Genomic DNA, 13084 nt, shown 5'->3' with positions numbered 1-13084 from the left:
GAGGGACCCTCAGTCTGGCTCAGGCCGCTGTGGCTGTCGGACAAAGCTGCCCTGTGAGCAAAGGGGAGAGCAGAGGAGAAGGCCGCTCAGCCGGCACACTCCGTGCTCTCACCTAGAAACCGATCGGGCCTTGGTTGACCAAGAAGCCCCAGAGGGGTTAATGTGTAACCTTGGAGCCGTCAGGGGAGGCAGAACAAACACCCAAACCGCTTTGCGCCTCGGGTTTCTGGCTTTTCCTCCCTCTCGCAGCACCTCCACCACCTCCCCCCCGCCCCCGCCCCAACTACTCCTTTCTCCTTTACCCCCGCCCCCGCCTCTCCGCCGCCCTTCAGTTTGCTTGGTTCCTTCGCGGGCGGGAGGGGATCCCGCGCCACGGTGAGAACAGGCTGACACCTAGTGGTCGCAAGCTGCAACTGCTCCACGCCACTGGCCTGCAGAGTGAGGGTCACCCCAGCGGCCTGGGCAAATCGGCCGTCTTCCCCGCCCCAGCCTCCAGGGAGCAGGGAGAAGAGAGTTGGGACTGTCTGAGGGAGGACTGTGACTGCCGCGCGGCCCCAGGAACCCAAGAGCCGGACGGGAGGATGGGTGATGAGTTAGTCGACAGTTTCTAGGTACCGACTCGGTGCGGGACGAGGTAGAGGCAGGTAAACGTGTTCGTCTTGGGCTCGAAGAAGCTAGTGATCCAGGGGTACAAGGTCCGGGCGGAGATCACAGTCCGAAGCGGGGCAACGGCTGGTCCCCAGAACCAGGGATTAAGGACGTGGGTTGTGACGGGCCTCGCTTAGTTCTGCCCACAAAGGAGTTGAGGGAGGGGAGAGAGAGTTATCTCAGTACCCGCCCAGGAAGGGGAGCCGGGACCCCTGGGGAAAGTGGTTATGCGGGTTAACGAGGCCAAGCGAGCGAAGTGGGACTCCGTCGGCAGTCGGGAGCTGCCAGCGAGGGGTGGCTCGATGGCGGCGCCCCTAGGACAGCCCATTTTGCCCGAAGTCCGCGGGATCCTCGAGGCGCCAGAGGGGGCCCCGGGAAATGGGGCTCGCGCCCTCCGCGCTGCAGAGGCGCCCGAGGGGCGGGGACAGGCGGGCGGGGCGGGAAGGGGGCGGGGGCAGAGGCCGTTGGGGAGGGAACTGGAGGAGCGAAGGGGCCTAGAGGTCTCCGCCGAAACCGTGTGTGTGAGGCCGGCGGCCGGCAGCATAGGCGTCCGGGGTGGACCGGCCCGAGAGGGAGCCCCTTTCCCGAACGGCCGGAGGAGGCCACCTAGAGGGCGGACAGACAGAGGCAGGGAGGGCCAGCATGCCCCCAATGCTGTTCCCCGCCCTGCCGCTGCTCCTGGGCGCCACGCTGACCTTCCGGGCGCTCCGGCACGCGCTCTGTCGCCTGCCCCTGCCTGCGCACGTGCGCGCCGACCCCCTGCGCACCTGGCGCTGGCACAACCTTCTCGTCTCCTTCGCCCATTCCATTGTATCAGGGATCTGGGCGCTGCTGTGGTGAGTGGAGGACTGGGGGAGTGAAGGTGGCCCGGGGACCCCGCGTTACTCTTTCCATCACTCACCGGCGGGCTAAGGCCCAGGCAGTCTCACCCGATTCCCGGTTTAAAATGCTGTCCAAACAGGAGCGGCAGCAGCGCCTGGGGAGCGGGGGGGTTCTCACCTGGGAAACAGGAGACACCTGGGTTTCAGCCGAGCCCCTCCTGGCTCCCCCGTCAGCCAATAGCGCCAGCCCAGACCCTCGGGGGACTGGCAAGGGTAATGGAGGGGGGAGTTGTGGGTCCTTGGGGATCCTGAGATGAGAGCCTGCCTTCTCCCTTCCCTTCCAGTATATGGCAGACCCCTGAGATGCTGGTGGACGTTGAGAGCGCATGGTCGCTTTCTGGCTATCTGCTTGTTTGCTTTTCCGCAGGTAGGTCTTGCCCAAGAAACATTAAAAAGGGGGGACAGGGATAAGCTTCTTGTTCAGTACCATTTATGACCTCTTCCCCCAACCCTCCGCTAGGGTACTTCATCCACGACACTCTGGATATTGTGGTTAGCCAACAGGCACGAGCTTCTTGGGAATACCTCGTCCACCACGTCATGGTGAGAAGCAGGGGATGTGGTGTAGGCCTGGTGCTAGCAACCTAGTCTCAGCTGTCTTTCTGAACCTGGGAGGTAAAGACCATCTTTTCTTAACTCCATCCCCACCCTGTGTCCCACATCTTCTCATGCTAGAATGCTGACGACTGGGTCTCTAGGCCCTTGCTTCACTATTTGAGGCCAGCTATCATGGCCTCACTTTCTTAAGACTGTAAACTCCACCCAGAGAATCTGTGGGCAGGGATCAAAATTTAATCTTGTTGAATCCACTGTAAACTATATTTCAGAAAGCAAATAAGGGAAGATTTCCTACCCCTCAATCTGGTAGCCTTGTTATTCCCACCAACTTCCAGGAAAGCCTTGACATATGGGTTCCCTAACCCATTCTCTCCCTTGCCTTGTAGGCTATGGGTGCCTTCTTTTCAGGCATCTTTTGGAGCAGATTTGTTGGTGGGGGCGTCCTAACACTGCTGGTGGAGGTCAGCAACATCTTTCTCACAATACGGATGATGATGAAGATCAATAATGCTCAGGACCTCCTCCTCTATCGAGTCAACAAATACATCAACTTGTTTATGTACTTTCTTTTCCGCCTGGCCCCTCAGGCCTACCTCACCCATTTCTTCTTGGGTTACGCCGGCCAGAGGAACCTGGGAACCTTTCTGCTGGGCATCCTGCTTATGCTGGATGTCATGATTCTCATCTACTTTTCCCGCCTCCTCCGCTCTGACTTCTGCCCCCAAGGTGTCCCCAGCCGGCAACACAAAGACAAGTTCTTGATTGAGTGAAAAGCGCAGTTAGGTACTTGTGGCAAGGACAGCAAACACAGCCAAGAACACCCTCACACAGACTGAGAAGAGATTTAGCCCCTTGCCTGAGGTGTCCTCTGGGGCCAGCCACTCCACCTTTCAAGCCTGCATCCACTATTGAAAACACTAATGAAAGCACTCTTCTGAAGTCCTTGTCCTTCCTTGGGCAAGGGGTGAGGGAAGCAGACAGACCGGTTGGACATGGTAGATGGGTATGGGGACAGGGTGCTACCGGAAAGCCAGCCAACCCACACTGCCCTGAAATGGATGCTAATGAAAACTCTGGATATTGGTTTCATACAAAGCCTCTTCCAGAGATAAAGGAAGGGGTTCTTGCAAAGCTTCTTGCTTGGTCTCTTACCTCATGATGGAGGACAAGTTGTAGTTGTCCTAAGACAATCAACTCTAGTCTGGGTCACAAATATCTGTTACAGGTATGGCGAGGTGATAGGGCTGAGTGTTCCAACAGGTTAAGTAGACCAAGAGTCTTGCCCAAGCCCTGTTACTTAGGTGTGTATATACCATAGTATGGCCTCCCACCCAGAAATCAACATAAAGAAAAGAAACATACATATAGTGAAAACTTTTATATTTTAGAATTAGCCAGCTGGACTCAGTTTAGATGATCCCAATCTGAAAAACAAAAGGGAGCTCTGTTACTGGGAGTTGAAATGTGAATATTAAGCGGGAAATGTCAAAGTTAAAAAGCAAACTGAGGGCACATGGTGAGGGGTAGGGCCTACTAAAGACGGGGCACAGTCAGTCAGTTGGAACTAATCACCGAAGTCAGGGTTTGGTCACTAACAGACACATCATTTGCACCCAGGAAGCGGGGGTGTTAAGGAGTTTGTAGCAAAGGAAGCTTACTTTGTTGGCAACATCCAAAGCGTCATAGTCAGGAGCCAGTCGAACATATGCCTTCTTCTCTCCATCAGGCCTAGGGTGGAGGAGGAAGCCTTAGTCCCTACCGCCCTCACTGCCCCCATCCATGCCCCTCCTTCCTCCCCAGTCTTCAGTGGTTCCTTTGTTCGTGTCGTTTTTTCCCCCCAAATAGTGATTTTTCCATCATTTGCGCAGAGGGGGTCAGGGAAGCCACTAAGCCACAAATGAAGCCAATTCCATTTTATGGGAAACACCACAGGCATTCTGACATTAACTGTATCTTACTCTAGGGTCTGCTTCTGTCTAGAGGTAGGGATCAAGAAAATGAGCACCAACCCCTTAAGTCCTAGAGGCAGGACAGCTGATGTTTCCTCAGAAGTCCATACTCCATACAAGGGGCTGCAATTACAGCAGAGGCTGCTCACTGGGAAGTCTACTTCTGATCCCAAAAGTAGCATCAAGGAATTTCATGCCATTCAGGTTTCCTGGCTTCTGACAAGAGGCCCAGAGGCCCTGGGTTCCTCCCCATCCCACAGGACTCCACTCACCTGATCAGGGTGTTGACCTTAGCCACATCAATGTCATAGAGCTTCTTCACAGCCTGTTTAATTTGGTGCTTGTTGGCCTTGACATCCACAATGAACACCAATGTGTTGTTGTCTTCTATTTTCTTCATGGCTGACTCGGTGGTGAGGGGGAACTTGATGATGGCATAATGGTCAAGCCTGGGAGAGAGGCAAAATGGGGTCAACTGGCCTGGGCCTAGTAAAATAAAGAACGGGCCCTCTTTTGGAGCCCAGGTGCGTCAGACGATGAGGCAGCAATCATCTGTGTCAGACTTTGGTCGCTGAACAGTGTCATCACGTGCACCCTGAAACTTAGGGACCTGGAGCCTCAGCTTGGGGACGTCTCAAGGGCTTTCATCCTTTAAATGATTAAACAATCATTTTTGAGTTCCAACCTTCTTCATTCTTTTACCTGACCTCAACATTTCTGAAGAGCAAATTTCTAGAAAAAATTTGAGACTTAAGAGGTTAGACAACTTAACCCAAGAGCACAAAGTTAAGACTATGGAATCTAGAAACTCAGGCTAGGGTTCCGAAGAATGTTGGTGCTTCACTATGAGGCTGAATTGACTGTTTTGCCCCCTTTGGTTGCTGAAAACTGGCTTACAAGCCATCAATTCTTTTTTTTTTTTTTTTTTTTTTTGCGGTACACGGGCCTTTCACCGTCGCGGCCTCTCCTGTTGCGGAGTGCAGGCTCCGGACACGCAGGCTCAGCGGCCGTGGCTCACGGGCCTAGCTGCTCCGCGGCATGTGGGATCCTCCCGGACCGGGGCACGAACCCGTGTCCCTGCATCGGCAGGCGGACTCTTAACCACTGCGCCACCAGGGAAACCCAAGCCATCCATTCTTGAAAGCAAATTTTTATTTACAGCTCAGTTTAAAGTTACAGTGGCCATCTAACACAGCTTTCCCCCTGAAATTTAGAGAAGCAAGGCTCTATTTGCCTGGGTACACCATCCTCTTTTGAAGGTAGAGATCAGATCTCAATCTCTCATCACACTAAATTCTAGGTCCAAATGGCAGTAAAAATTCTGTCAAGTCCATTTCTCCGTGGACACAATCCACTCTCCTGCCCTTTTCTTAGGAAGCAGTGGGAGGACCCATTGGTGGTAACCACTACCATGGCTCTACCCTCAACTGTGCTCCCTAAGGTCGGTCATTACGACTAGTGACACCAAAACACTCAAGTACCCTAACCTTTCTCACTCACTCCCCCAACCATTTCTTGAGTGTAAACATTTGGGAAAGTGAATGAAAAGAAGTTGCCATACACTGCTGCAGGTCTTCACTGTCCAATATAGATAAGTGAATCTCATCAATCTAGAATCATCCCACATCCTCACCTTCAAGGACTATTCCCCACAGCAAAGATTTTAAAAAGTGCAACGAGGAGCAACCTAAACCTGGAACCCCGAACAAAGAACATCTAAGTCCCACTTTATACTCACAAGAAAGTAGACTACATATGAAATGATGATTAACCTAACAAGTCGCTAATCTTGACAGTGACTCTGGGTTGTTTTAAACAATTCCTGCTAATATGCTAAACACGCCTCCTTTCGTTCTTAAATAGGGCATTATTCTCTTCATACTTCCTTTAGAGAAGCACACTAGGTACCAACATGGTTTTGAGAAGCCATGCTCTAGGTTTGGTAAATTTCCAAATTACCAATGGAGGATACCCCAACATCTTTTCATGGGTACGGGGCAGTACTGACTTGTTTCTCCTAGGGGCGCTCTTCCGAGGATATTTGGGCTGCCTCCTGAGCCGCAGTGTTTTGGGCCGTCGGAAGGTGGGTGACGTCCGGATCTTCTTTTTTTTGTGGCTGTGTACGCCTTTCAACACTGCTTTCTTGGCCTTCAAAGCCTTTGCTTTGGCTTCGGCTTTGGGAGGGGCAGGGACTGAGAGAAGGAAAGAAAACGAGGGTGCGGGATTCAGAAATCAATCACTTCTGGCCTCAAGACCCACAGTGGGCGCCCCAGGCCACACGTGCATCAGTGGTTCCTTTGAAGACATCACAGGTCTCAGGAGTTATAAAATTTTTCCATCATATGCACGATTCTAGGGGGAACTTGCGATACGATGAGAAAGAAACTAGCAACAGCCGAACGCTTGACACTTGCTAAAAATGTGAACTAGTAGTTTTATGTATACCGTCGCCCAGCCATTGGCGGAGAGTATATAGCCCCATTTAACATGGGGATAAAAGGGAAGTTGAGGGTACCGATTCCTTACAGGCCTAGAGACATGGAGCTCCCCAGAGCCGACTGTCTGGCTGTCCCCCGCAGGTGGTACCGGCCGGGCTTGCCTCCCCAACACGCTTCACTGAAGCCCAGACCATGAGGCTGGGCCCACGCGCTCCTCAGCGTTGCCAAAACTCGAGGAGCGGTCCCACAGCAGACACCGCAAGGCCTGGCTCAGCCACCATCCTCCCAGTCCATTCACTCTGCGGGGACCCCAGGCCAGCCAGCTGTGTATCCCCAGCCCCAGCACACACCTTCCTTCTTCGCCTTCGGCGCCATCTTCGTGAAAAGGGTTTCCGAGACTTGTTCCCACGGGCTTATAGAGTCAAGTCTCACAGAAGACTCGCGATACTTACTAGTTAAAGCTGATTGGATACTCTGCAGCGCGGCGCCCGCCGGGAATGGTAGTTAGATTTTATTTCCTCGCGAGAGGGATTAAACTAGCACCACCCCTCCGTTTGTTAGACCCTAAAGCTTCATGGGGGTTGTAGTTTTTTGGAGACGCGTGTTTATTTTATGTGGCGGGTGGATGGTGTAGCCTGCACCTGCACGGGACTGAGCACTTCACGCACATCTTGAGCAACTTTAGGGAGGAGGATTACAGGATTGCAGTTCCACTGCAAACTGGAATTAATATACTGTAGTTAGATTAACTCAGGTAGAGTGAAGCAAAATTCTAGAACGTTAGAGCAGAATTTGCCCAGTCCAACTCCCTCCGACATCTGTGGAAATTGAGGTCGAGAGAGGGGACACGGATTATTTATAACACGGTGATTAGGTGGCAGAAAAAGTCGAGTCAGGCGGAGGGGAAGAGCAAAGCGTCAGAAGAAGTAGGAGGTGACCACATTGCCCCTATGACAGATTTCATGCGTCTTCCCGTTAATAGTCTTGAAGAGACTCTAGCAATTATTCCAAATACCCAGAGATCAGATTTCTCCAGGATACGCTCGTTCTTCTTGGGAATAATTTCATTCACAGTCCCCTCCCTTTAAGCAGTCTTCTCTTCCTTGCTCCAGTCATCTTTGCGTCCCCAAATTCAGTTCCTGACACAGAGCAAGGTTTAGTAAACGCTCGGGTTTTCTTTTTTTCTTTTTTTTTTTTTTTGCGGTGTGTGGGCCTCTCACTGCTGCGGCCTCTCCCGCTGCGGAGCACAGGCTCCGGACGCGCAGGCTCAACGGCCATGGCTCACAGGCCCAGCCGCTCCGCGGCACGTGGGATCCTCCTGGACCGGGGCACGAACCCGTGTCCCCTGCATCGGCAGGCGGACTCCCAACCAGTGCGCCACCAGGGAAGCCCGCTCGGGTTTTCTTTGAAGGACTGTGCTTATCCCATATCACATCGCCTTTCTGTCCTCCCCCTCCTCTCCTGGAATCACCTTTGAAGGTGAGATCTGTTGTGTGCTACCCCCTCTTCTAGCCTGCAGACTGCAAAAAAGAAAAGTCCTGGGGGAGTAGGGGTACATTTCAATGGGGTCAGAGCGAAGAACGCCCATACCAAAGGAGAGTCCCCAAGTCCCAGAGCGGTGACTTCTCCAAAGGGAGGAATTCTGGGTCCCCTAGCCCTCCTTTATCCTCCACCAAGGGAGGCAGCTTGGTCTTCGGCGCCCCAGTCCCCCAATCTAACACGGAAGCCTTGGAGGAAAACGCACCAGATTTCGGACCTCTCTCTCCTTGGTGGCACCTCGTTCCGACCCTGGCACCCCCTCTACGCTCCCCACCACCACCTCCCAGGGCAGAAGGGCGAGTGGGGGCAGACCCTATGAGTCACGTCCTGGGCCTGGAGTTGAGGAGGGAAGCGCCGCCTCTCCTAGGGCCCCTTCTCTCCCCCTTTCCCCTCCCGCTGGTTCCTGGCGCAGCCAGATGCTGCGCAGCGATCACCGATTCCCCATCACCAATTCGACTGGGTAAGGGTCCCCATGGAGGCTCCGCCCGGCACAGGAGGTGCAGGGGAGAGAGACCTGGGGGATCCCGATCTGGGCAGGTTCCAACCAGGGTGAGGGCGGGCCCGCAGCGGGGTGAGGCGTCTGCAGGGGGAGCCTGACCTGGGGCAGCGCTGGCGGGAGGAGGGGAGGGGGAGGCTGGGGCGGACTGCGAGGCCTGGAGCTGCCGGGAGAGGGGCGGGGGGCGGCCCTTTTCCAGGAATTTCCGGGGATCAAGTTACAGCGCTTGCGAAGGGAGAGCCGAGTGGGACGCGAGGCCCTGCAGCGCACTGGGCCCCTCGCCCCCTCCTCCAGCAGTCCACCGGCCGTGCTGCGCCGTCCCTGCCCACACTGACCCCGTGTGGCGGGGCCGCTCCGCGCCCCCGGGCTTCTCTGTTATGGTAGGGTCGCCTCAACCCCGAGTTGTCGTCGGGTCTTCTCGGCCTCGAGTTATTGTAGGAACTATCCGGCCCCGGGTTATTGTAGGGTCAGCGCGGGCTCGGGTCCCCCCAGACGGGACTCCACGCCCCAACTTGGCGGCCGAGGGGTCTCCTCGCCCTCGAGTCGTCCTGGGGACGCCCCGGGCCCGGGTGATTGTGGGTTCGCCCCGGCCCCGGGTGATTGTCTCATCCCCGTGGCCCGCGGTGGTTGTAGCGTCCCCGAGGCCACGGGCTCCCGTAGGCTCCCCGTGGCCCCGAGTTATAGTCGGGACCCCTCGGTCGCGGGTGATTGTCGGGTCTCCACGGGCCCGGGTCGCTGGGGCGGATCAGGCCTCCGCGCCTTCTCAGGGCGCCCCGCAAGGCCGCAGGCAAGATGAACATTCTGGCGCCGGTGCGGAGGGACCGCGTCCTGACGGAGCTGCCCCAGGTAGGCGCCAGGGCCACGTCGGGCTTCTGGCTGCGGTGGGTGTGGGCGGGGAGGAGGCGGCACCAGACCAGTAACAGGCTTGGGCCCAGCCCTGCCGCCCAGCTAGGCCTGCTGCTTCTGGGTGGTCCCCTCCCCATCCCCCGCCGCGGGCTGCTTGGTTGAGGGAAGAGGGCCAGGATTGGGCGAGTCCCGGTCTCTTCCCTCCCTCTCAGTGCCTGAGGAAGGAGGCCGCTTTGCACGTGCACAAAGACTTCCACCTCCGCGTCACCTGCGCCTGCCAGGAGCACCGGACAGGCACCGTGGGGTGAGTTAGAGATACCCGGAACGAAGAAAGAAAGTCCCAGGAAACCTGTAGTCAAAGCAAGGCTACAGAGCCAACAACTGGAGGCTCCGTTTCAGCTTTTACCAGCTACATGGTTATTCCCCCTTTTCATGCCCCTGTGTGCTCCCGTTTCTTCCAGCTAGGTTGTGGCAAGTCCTAAGAGATGGGGTGGGGTAGGAAGGTGGCAGTTTAATTCCTGACACAGAGAAGGTGTCCAACATGAGGGCGTGGTCACCAGCTCAGTTTCCCACACATCATCTATTTGAGCTCCAGGGCAGGGAGCAGTCCTAGAGGGATGAGTCCTATTGTGGGTAAAAAAAGATAACACTGTTAACAGTTGCCACCAGTAATTGAGCATTTACTGTGTGCCCAAGCAGTGTGTTGTATACTATTATTGTCTTTTATTAAATGGAAAACACCACCACTTTTAAGATGTATCCTGATTTCAGAGATGTTAGAATGTATGTTTGTGTGTGTGTGTATGTCTCAGAATATAGGACATTTATCTCATTTTAACCTTCACAACAACCCAGTAAAATGTATGTTAAATCCCCACTTAACAAAGGTTGAAACTGAGGCTCAGAGAAGCTGAGAAACTTGTCCTGAGTCACACAGCTAGTAAGTGAGAGCTGGAATTCAAAATCATGTCTCTCTGATACTAAAACAAAAACACTCCTCCCCAGCATATCTGTCCAGCCCTGGTGTCTATGGTAACCTCAGCCTGGGTGCAGCTACCTTTGTGGACCTACTAGGGAGCACTGGGACTCCTCTGAGTGAGAGAGCTAGCGCTCACTTTTCCTGCCCACTCTTGTGTCCAGCAGATTTAAGATCTCCAAGGTCATTGTGGTGGGGGACCTGTCAGTGGGGAAGACTTGTCTCATTAATAGGTAAGAGGGTGCTGCAGCTGAGCTGGGCTGGGCTGGGCAGAGTGGGCCCAGGTCTAGCCAGGTGGGCTGGGCTCAGGACCAGAGCATCTGGTGCCCCCTCAGGTTCTGCAAAGACACCTTTGATAAGAACTACAAGGCCACCATCGGAGTGGACTTTGAGATGGAACGATTTGAAGTGCTGGGCGTCCCCTTCAGTCTGCAGCTGTGAGTTCTTCCTCCACTCCTTCCCGCCGTTCCTTCTCCCAGCACCTATCTCCCACCGCAGCCACCAGCACCACCCTGCCCCACACATACCTGTGTTCCCCCCCCCTTCCTCCCAGCTGGGACACCGCCGGACAGGAGAGGTTCAAATGCATTGCATCGACCTACTACCGAGGAGCTCAAGGTAAGGGCCACGGTTAAGTGAGGTAGGTGGGAGCACCTGGCCTCTAGTCTAGGGCTGGAGGGATTGTGGAAATGAACCAGTAGTGTCTTCCCCAACACTCTGCATGTTTTCTTCCACTCTTCCAGCCATCATCATCGTTTTCAACCTGAATGATGTGGCCTCCCTGGAACATACCAAGTACGTGCGCATGCTGAACTATAATGGGGGCTCTGGGAAGAGAAGGTTCAGAAAAGAGGGGGGTCAGGAGCATGGAAGGGAAGGAGCAGAATGTATCCAGGACCAGAGAGAGGGTCCCTGGGCGTATAAGTGTCAGCGGGGGGAGCCTGTCTAGCTCCCTCATCCCTTGCTGTCCACTGTCTATGGCAGGCAGTGGCTAGCTGATGCACTCAAGGAGAATGACCCTTCCAGTGTGCTTCTCTTCCTCGTGGGTTCCAAGAAAGACCTGAGTGTGAGTGTGCCAGTGGGGGGAATTCCCACCTTGACAAGGGAAACCCCACCCCCAGCACCTGACTCTGACTTTCCCTCAGACTCCTGCTCAGTATATGCTAATGGAGAAAGATGCACTCAAGGTGGCCCAAGAGATGAAGGCCGAGTACTGGGCAGTCTCATCTCTCACTGGTGAGTCAGAGGCATCCCGCCTTCTGCTGTGGCATTCCTGCCTACCTTGCCTCTCACTCCTACACTCCAGCTGTGCTCACTGACCCCAGGCCTGAAACTGCTCCCTGTGTCAGGTGAAAATGTCCGGGAATTCTTCTTTCGTGTGACGGCCCTGACCTTTGAGGCTAACGTGCTGGCTGAGCTGGAGAAATCGGGGTCCCGGCGTATTGGGGATGTTGTCCGTGAGTGCCCGCCTGGATGAGGGTGGCAGAGGGCACAGGGACCCCCCAATCCCTGCCTCACATGTTTCTCACCCTTCTTCAGGCATCAACAGCGATGACAGCAACCTCTACCTAACTGCCAGCAAGAAGAAGCCCATGTGTTGCCCATAACGGGTGAGGGTACTGTCCAGAGACTGCCCAGCCCTGGGGCAGTGTGCCACCTTTACTCCCCCAGAGCTCAACCCCTGGACATTTGCACTGACTTTTTCCAGACCAAAGAACTGCCCCTTGGTGGCAGTATCCCCAGAGGTATAGCTGGGACCATGCTAGTCACTTCCTGCTCCCAGGCACCGTGCCAAAAACTGGATGCCCCTCTCCTCCAGGGCTCTCCAGGTTGCCCAGTGGTAGGGAGGTGGGTGGGCCCTGCTGCTCTTACTCAGCCTGCTGGGCCCTCTGGGTTTGAGGATGCTTAATAGTCCCAGCCTCACACTATGCCTTATGCATTAAAATATCTGTTATTAGCAGGTTAGGTGCTGGAGTCCTTTGTGGGGGATCAGGGATGTGAAATGGGCAGGGCTGTATGGTGATCTTGGGACTGGAGCCTTCTGGGATTCTGGCCATTCCTGGCCTCTGGGCAGGCCTCAGGCAGGCTAGGAGCTCAGGGACCACGTTTGGGGGATGCACCGAACCCTCACTGGATGACATCTGAATAATTTTTGAGATCTTTGAGAGCCCTTTTCCTTTGGTCCCTTCCCCCCAAATGTCTCCTGCTACATCGTGCTTATACCCAAGTCCACCGTTGGATAATATATTTTTTTTTCACCTTTTTCCTGCCTGTCCTTTAAAAAATATTTCTTTGAGGGGAACACAGTGAGAAGGGAATGAGTTTTGGGTGCTTTTTGGGTTGACCAGAAGGCCCAGGAAGGTAGAGGCAGGGCTCTTACTCAGGAAATGTTCTATCTGATAACATCTAACTATATTAGTTAACAAAATTATCAGTAGCGTATTCTTATATTTTAAAACAATTAAAAAACTAAATTGGATTAAAGATAAGACATACGGGGACTTCCCTGGTGGTCCAGTGGTAAAGAATCCACCTTACAGTGCAGGGGACGCGGGTTCGATCCCTGGTCAGGGAACTAAGATCCCACATGCTGTGGGGCAACTAAGCCTGCGCGCCACAACTACTGGGCTCACACGACTCAACTAGAGCCCGCGTGCCACAAACTACCGAGCCCACAGGCCCTGGAGCCTGAGAGCCACAACTAGAGAAAAACCCGCACACCACAACCAGAGAGAAGCCCGCATGCCAGAACA

The 13084-nt window shown here is 54.5% G+C and overlaps 3 protein-coding genes across 7 annotated transcripts; 2 read left to right on the top strand and 1 right to left on the bottom strand.

Annotated features, from left to right (window-relative positions):
* Positions 1-341: 341 nt before the first annotated feature.
* Positions 342-3348, top strand: TLCD1 (TLC domain containing 1). Of its 2 annotated transcripts, none has more exons than XM_081220332.1 (4): positions 342-644; positions 1814-1896; positions 1990-2072; positions 2474-3348. In XM_081220332.1, exons 2-4 carry the CDS (start codon positions 1833-1835, stop codon positions 2855-2857), a joined length of 531 nt encoding a protein of 176 aa, XP_081076458.1. In that variant the 5' UTR covers positions 342-644; positions 1814-1832; the 3' UTR covers positions 2858-3348. The 2 variants fall into 2 exon arrangements, with proteins under 2 accessions (XP_081076458.1, XP_081076457.1); XM_081220331.1 differs by lacking the exon at positions 342-644 and adding an exon at positions 1094-1484.
* A 102-nt stretch (positions 3349-3450) lies between these two features.
* On the bottom strand, positions 3451-6921 carry RPL23A (ribosomal protein L23a). The gene is made up of 5 exons (XM_081220333.1): positions 6825-6921; positions 6045-6228; positions 4309-4485; positions 3746-3815; positions 3451-3511 (listed from the first exon to the last, which is right to left on the bottom strand). The coding sequence occupies exons 1-5, from the start codon at positions 6847-6849 to the stop codon at positions 3497-3499; spliced, it is 471 nt and encodes a 156-aa protein (XP_081076459.1). The 5' UTR covers positions 6850-6921; the 3' UTR covers positions 3451-3496.
* Positions 6922-8366: 1445 nt separating this feature from the next.
* Positions 8367-12122, top strand: RAB34 (RAB34, member RAS oncogene family). Of its 4 annotated transcripts, none has more exons than XM_081219237.1 (11): positions 8367-8473; positions 9143-9355; positions 9568-9659; positions 10499-10564; positions 10667-10768; positions 10885-10949; positions 11075-11126; positions 11316-11397; positions 11477-11567; positions 11681-11788; positions 11871-12122. In XM_081219237.1, the coding sequence occupies exons 2-11, from the start codon at positions 9302-9304 to the stop codon at positions 11936-11938; spliced, it is 780 nt and encodes a 259-aa protein (XP_081075363.1). In that variant the 5' UTR covers positions 8367-8473; positions 9143-9301; the 3' UTR covers positions 11939-12122. The 4 variants fall into 4 exon arrangements, with proteins under 4 accessions (XP_081075363.1, XP_081075361.1, XP_081075362.1 ...); XM_081219235.1 differs by having other exon boundaries at positions 11657-11788; XM_081219236.1 differs by having other exon boundaries at positions 10496-10564.
* The last annotated feature ends 962 nt before the right edge of the window (positions 12123-13084 follow it).

The sequence above is a fragment of the Mesoplodon bidens genome (assembly GCF_964165515.1).
Source record: "Mesoplodon bidens genome assembly, chromosome: 19".
In the NCBI taxonomy this organism is placed as follows: Eukaryota; Metazoa; Chordata; class Mammalia; order Artiodactyla; family Ziphiidae; genus Mesoplodon; species Mesoplodon bidens.
This window is presented reverse-complemented; position numbering and strand designations above follow the sequence as displayed.

Bases quoted from the DNA above. Each gene is read 5' to 3' on its own strand.
- TLCD1 (XM_081220331.1), top strand. From the start codon at position 1,291: ATGCCCCCAATGCTGTTCCCCGCCCTGCCGCTGCTCCTGGGCGCCACG. The intron at 1,897-1,989 runs GTAGGTCTTGCC...ACCCTCCGCTAG, and splicing joins GCTTGTTTGCTTTTCCGCAG to GGTACTTCATCCACGACACT. The intron at 2,073-2,473 runs GTGAGAAGCAGG...CTTGCCTTGTAG, and splicing joins ACCTCGTCCACCACGTCATG to GCTATGGGTGCCTTCTTTTC.
- RPL23A (XM_081220333.1), bottom strand. From the start codon at position 6,849: ATGGCGCCGAAGGCGAAGAAGGAAG. The intron at 4,486-6,044 runs GTCAGTACTGCC...CCTCTCTCCCAG, and splicing joins AGCGCCCCTAGGAGAAACAA to GCTTGACCATTATGCCATCA. The intron at 3,816-4,308 runs GTGAGTGGAGTC...CCTCCACCCTAG, and splicing joins AAGGTCAACACCCTGATCAG to GCCTGATGGAGAGAAGAAGG.
- RAB34 (XM_081219234.1), top strand. From the start codon at position 9,302: ATGAACATTCTGGCGCCGGTGCGGAGGGACCGCGTCCTGACGGAGCTG. The intron at 10,565-10,666 runs GTAAGAGGGTGC...GTGCCCCCTCAG, and splicing joins AAGACTTGTCTCATTAATAG to GTTCTGCAAAGACACCTTTG. The intron at 10,769-10,884 runs GTGAGTTCTTCC...CCTTCCTCCCAG, and splicing joins GTCCCCTTCAGTCTGCAGCT to CTGGGACACCGCCGGACAGG.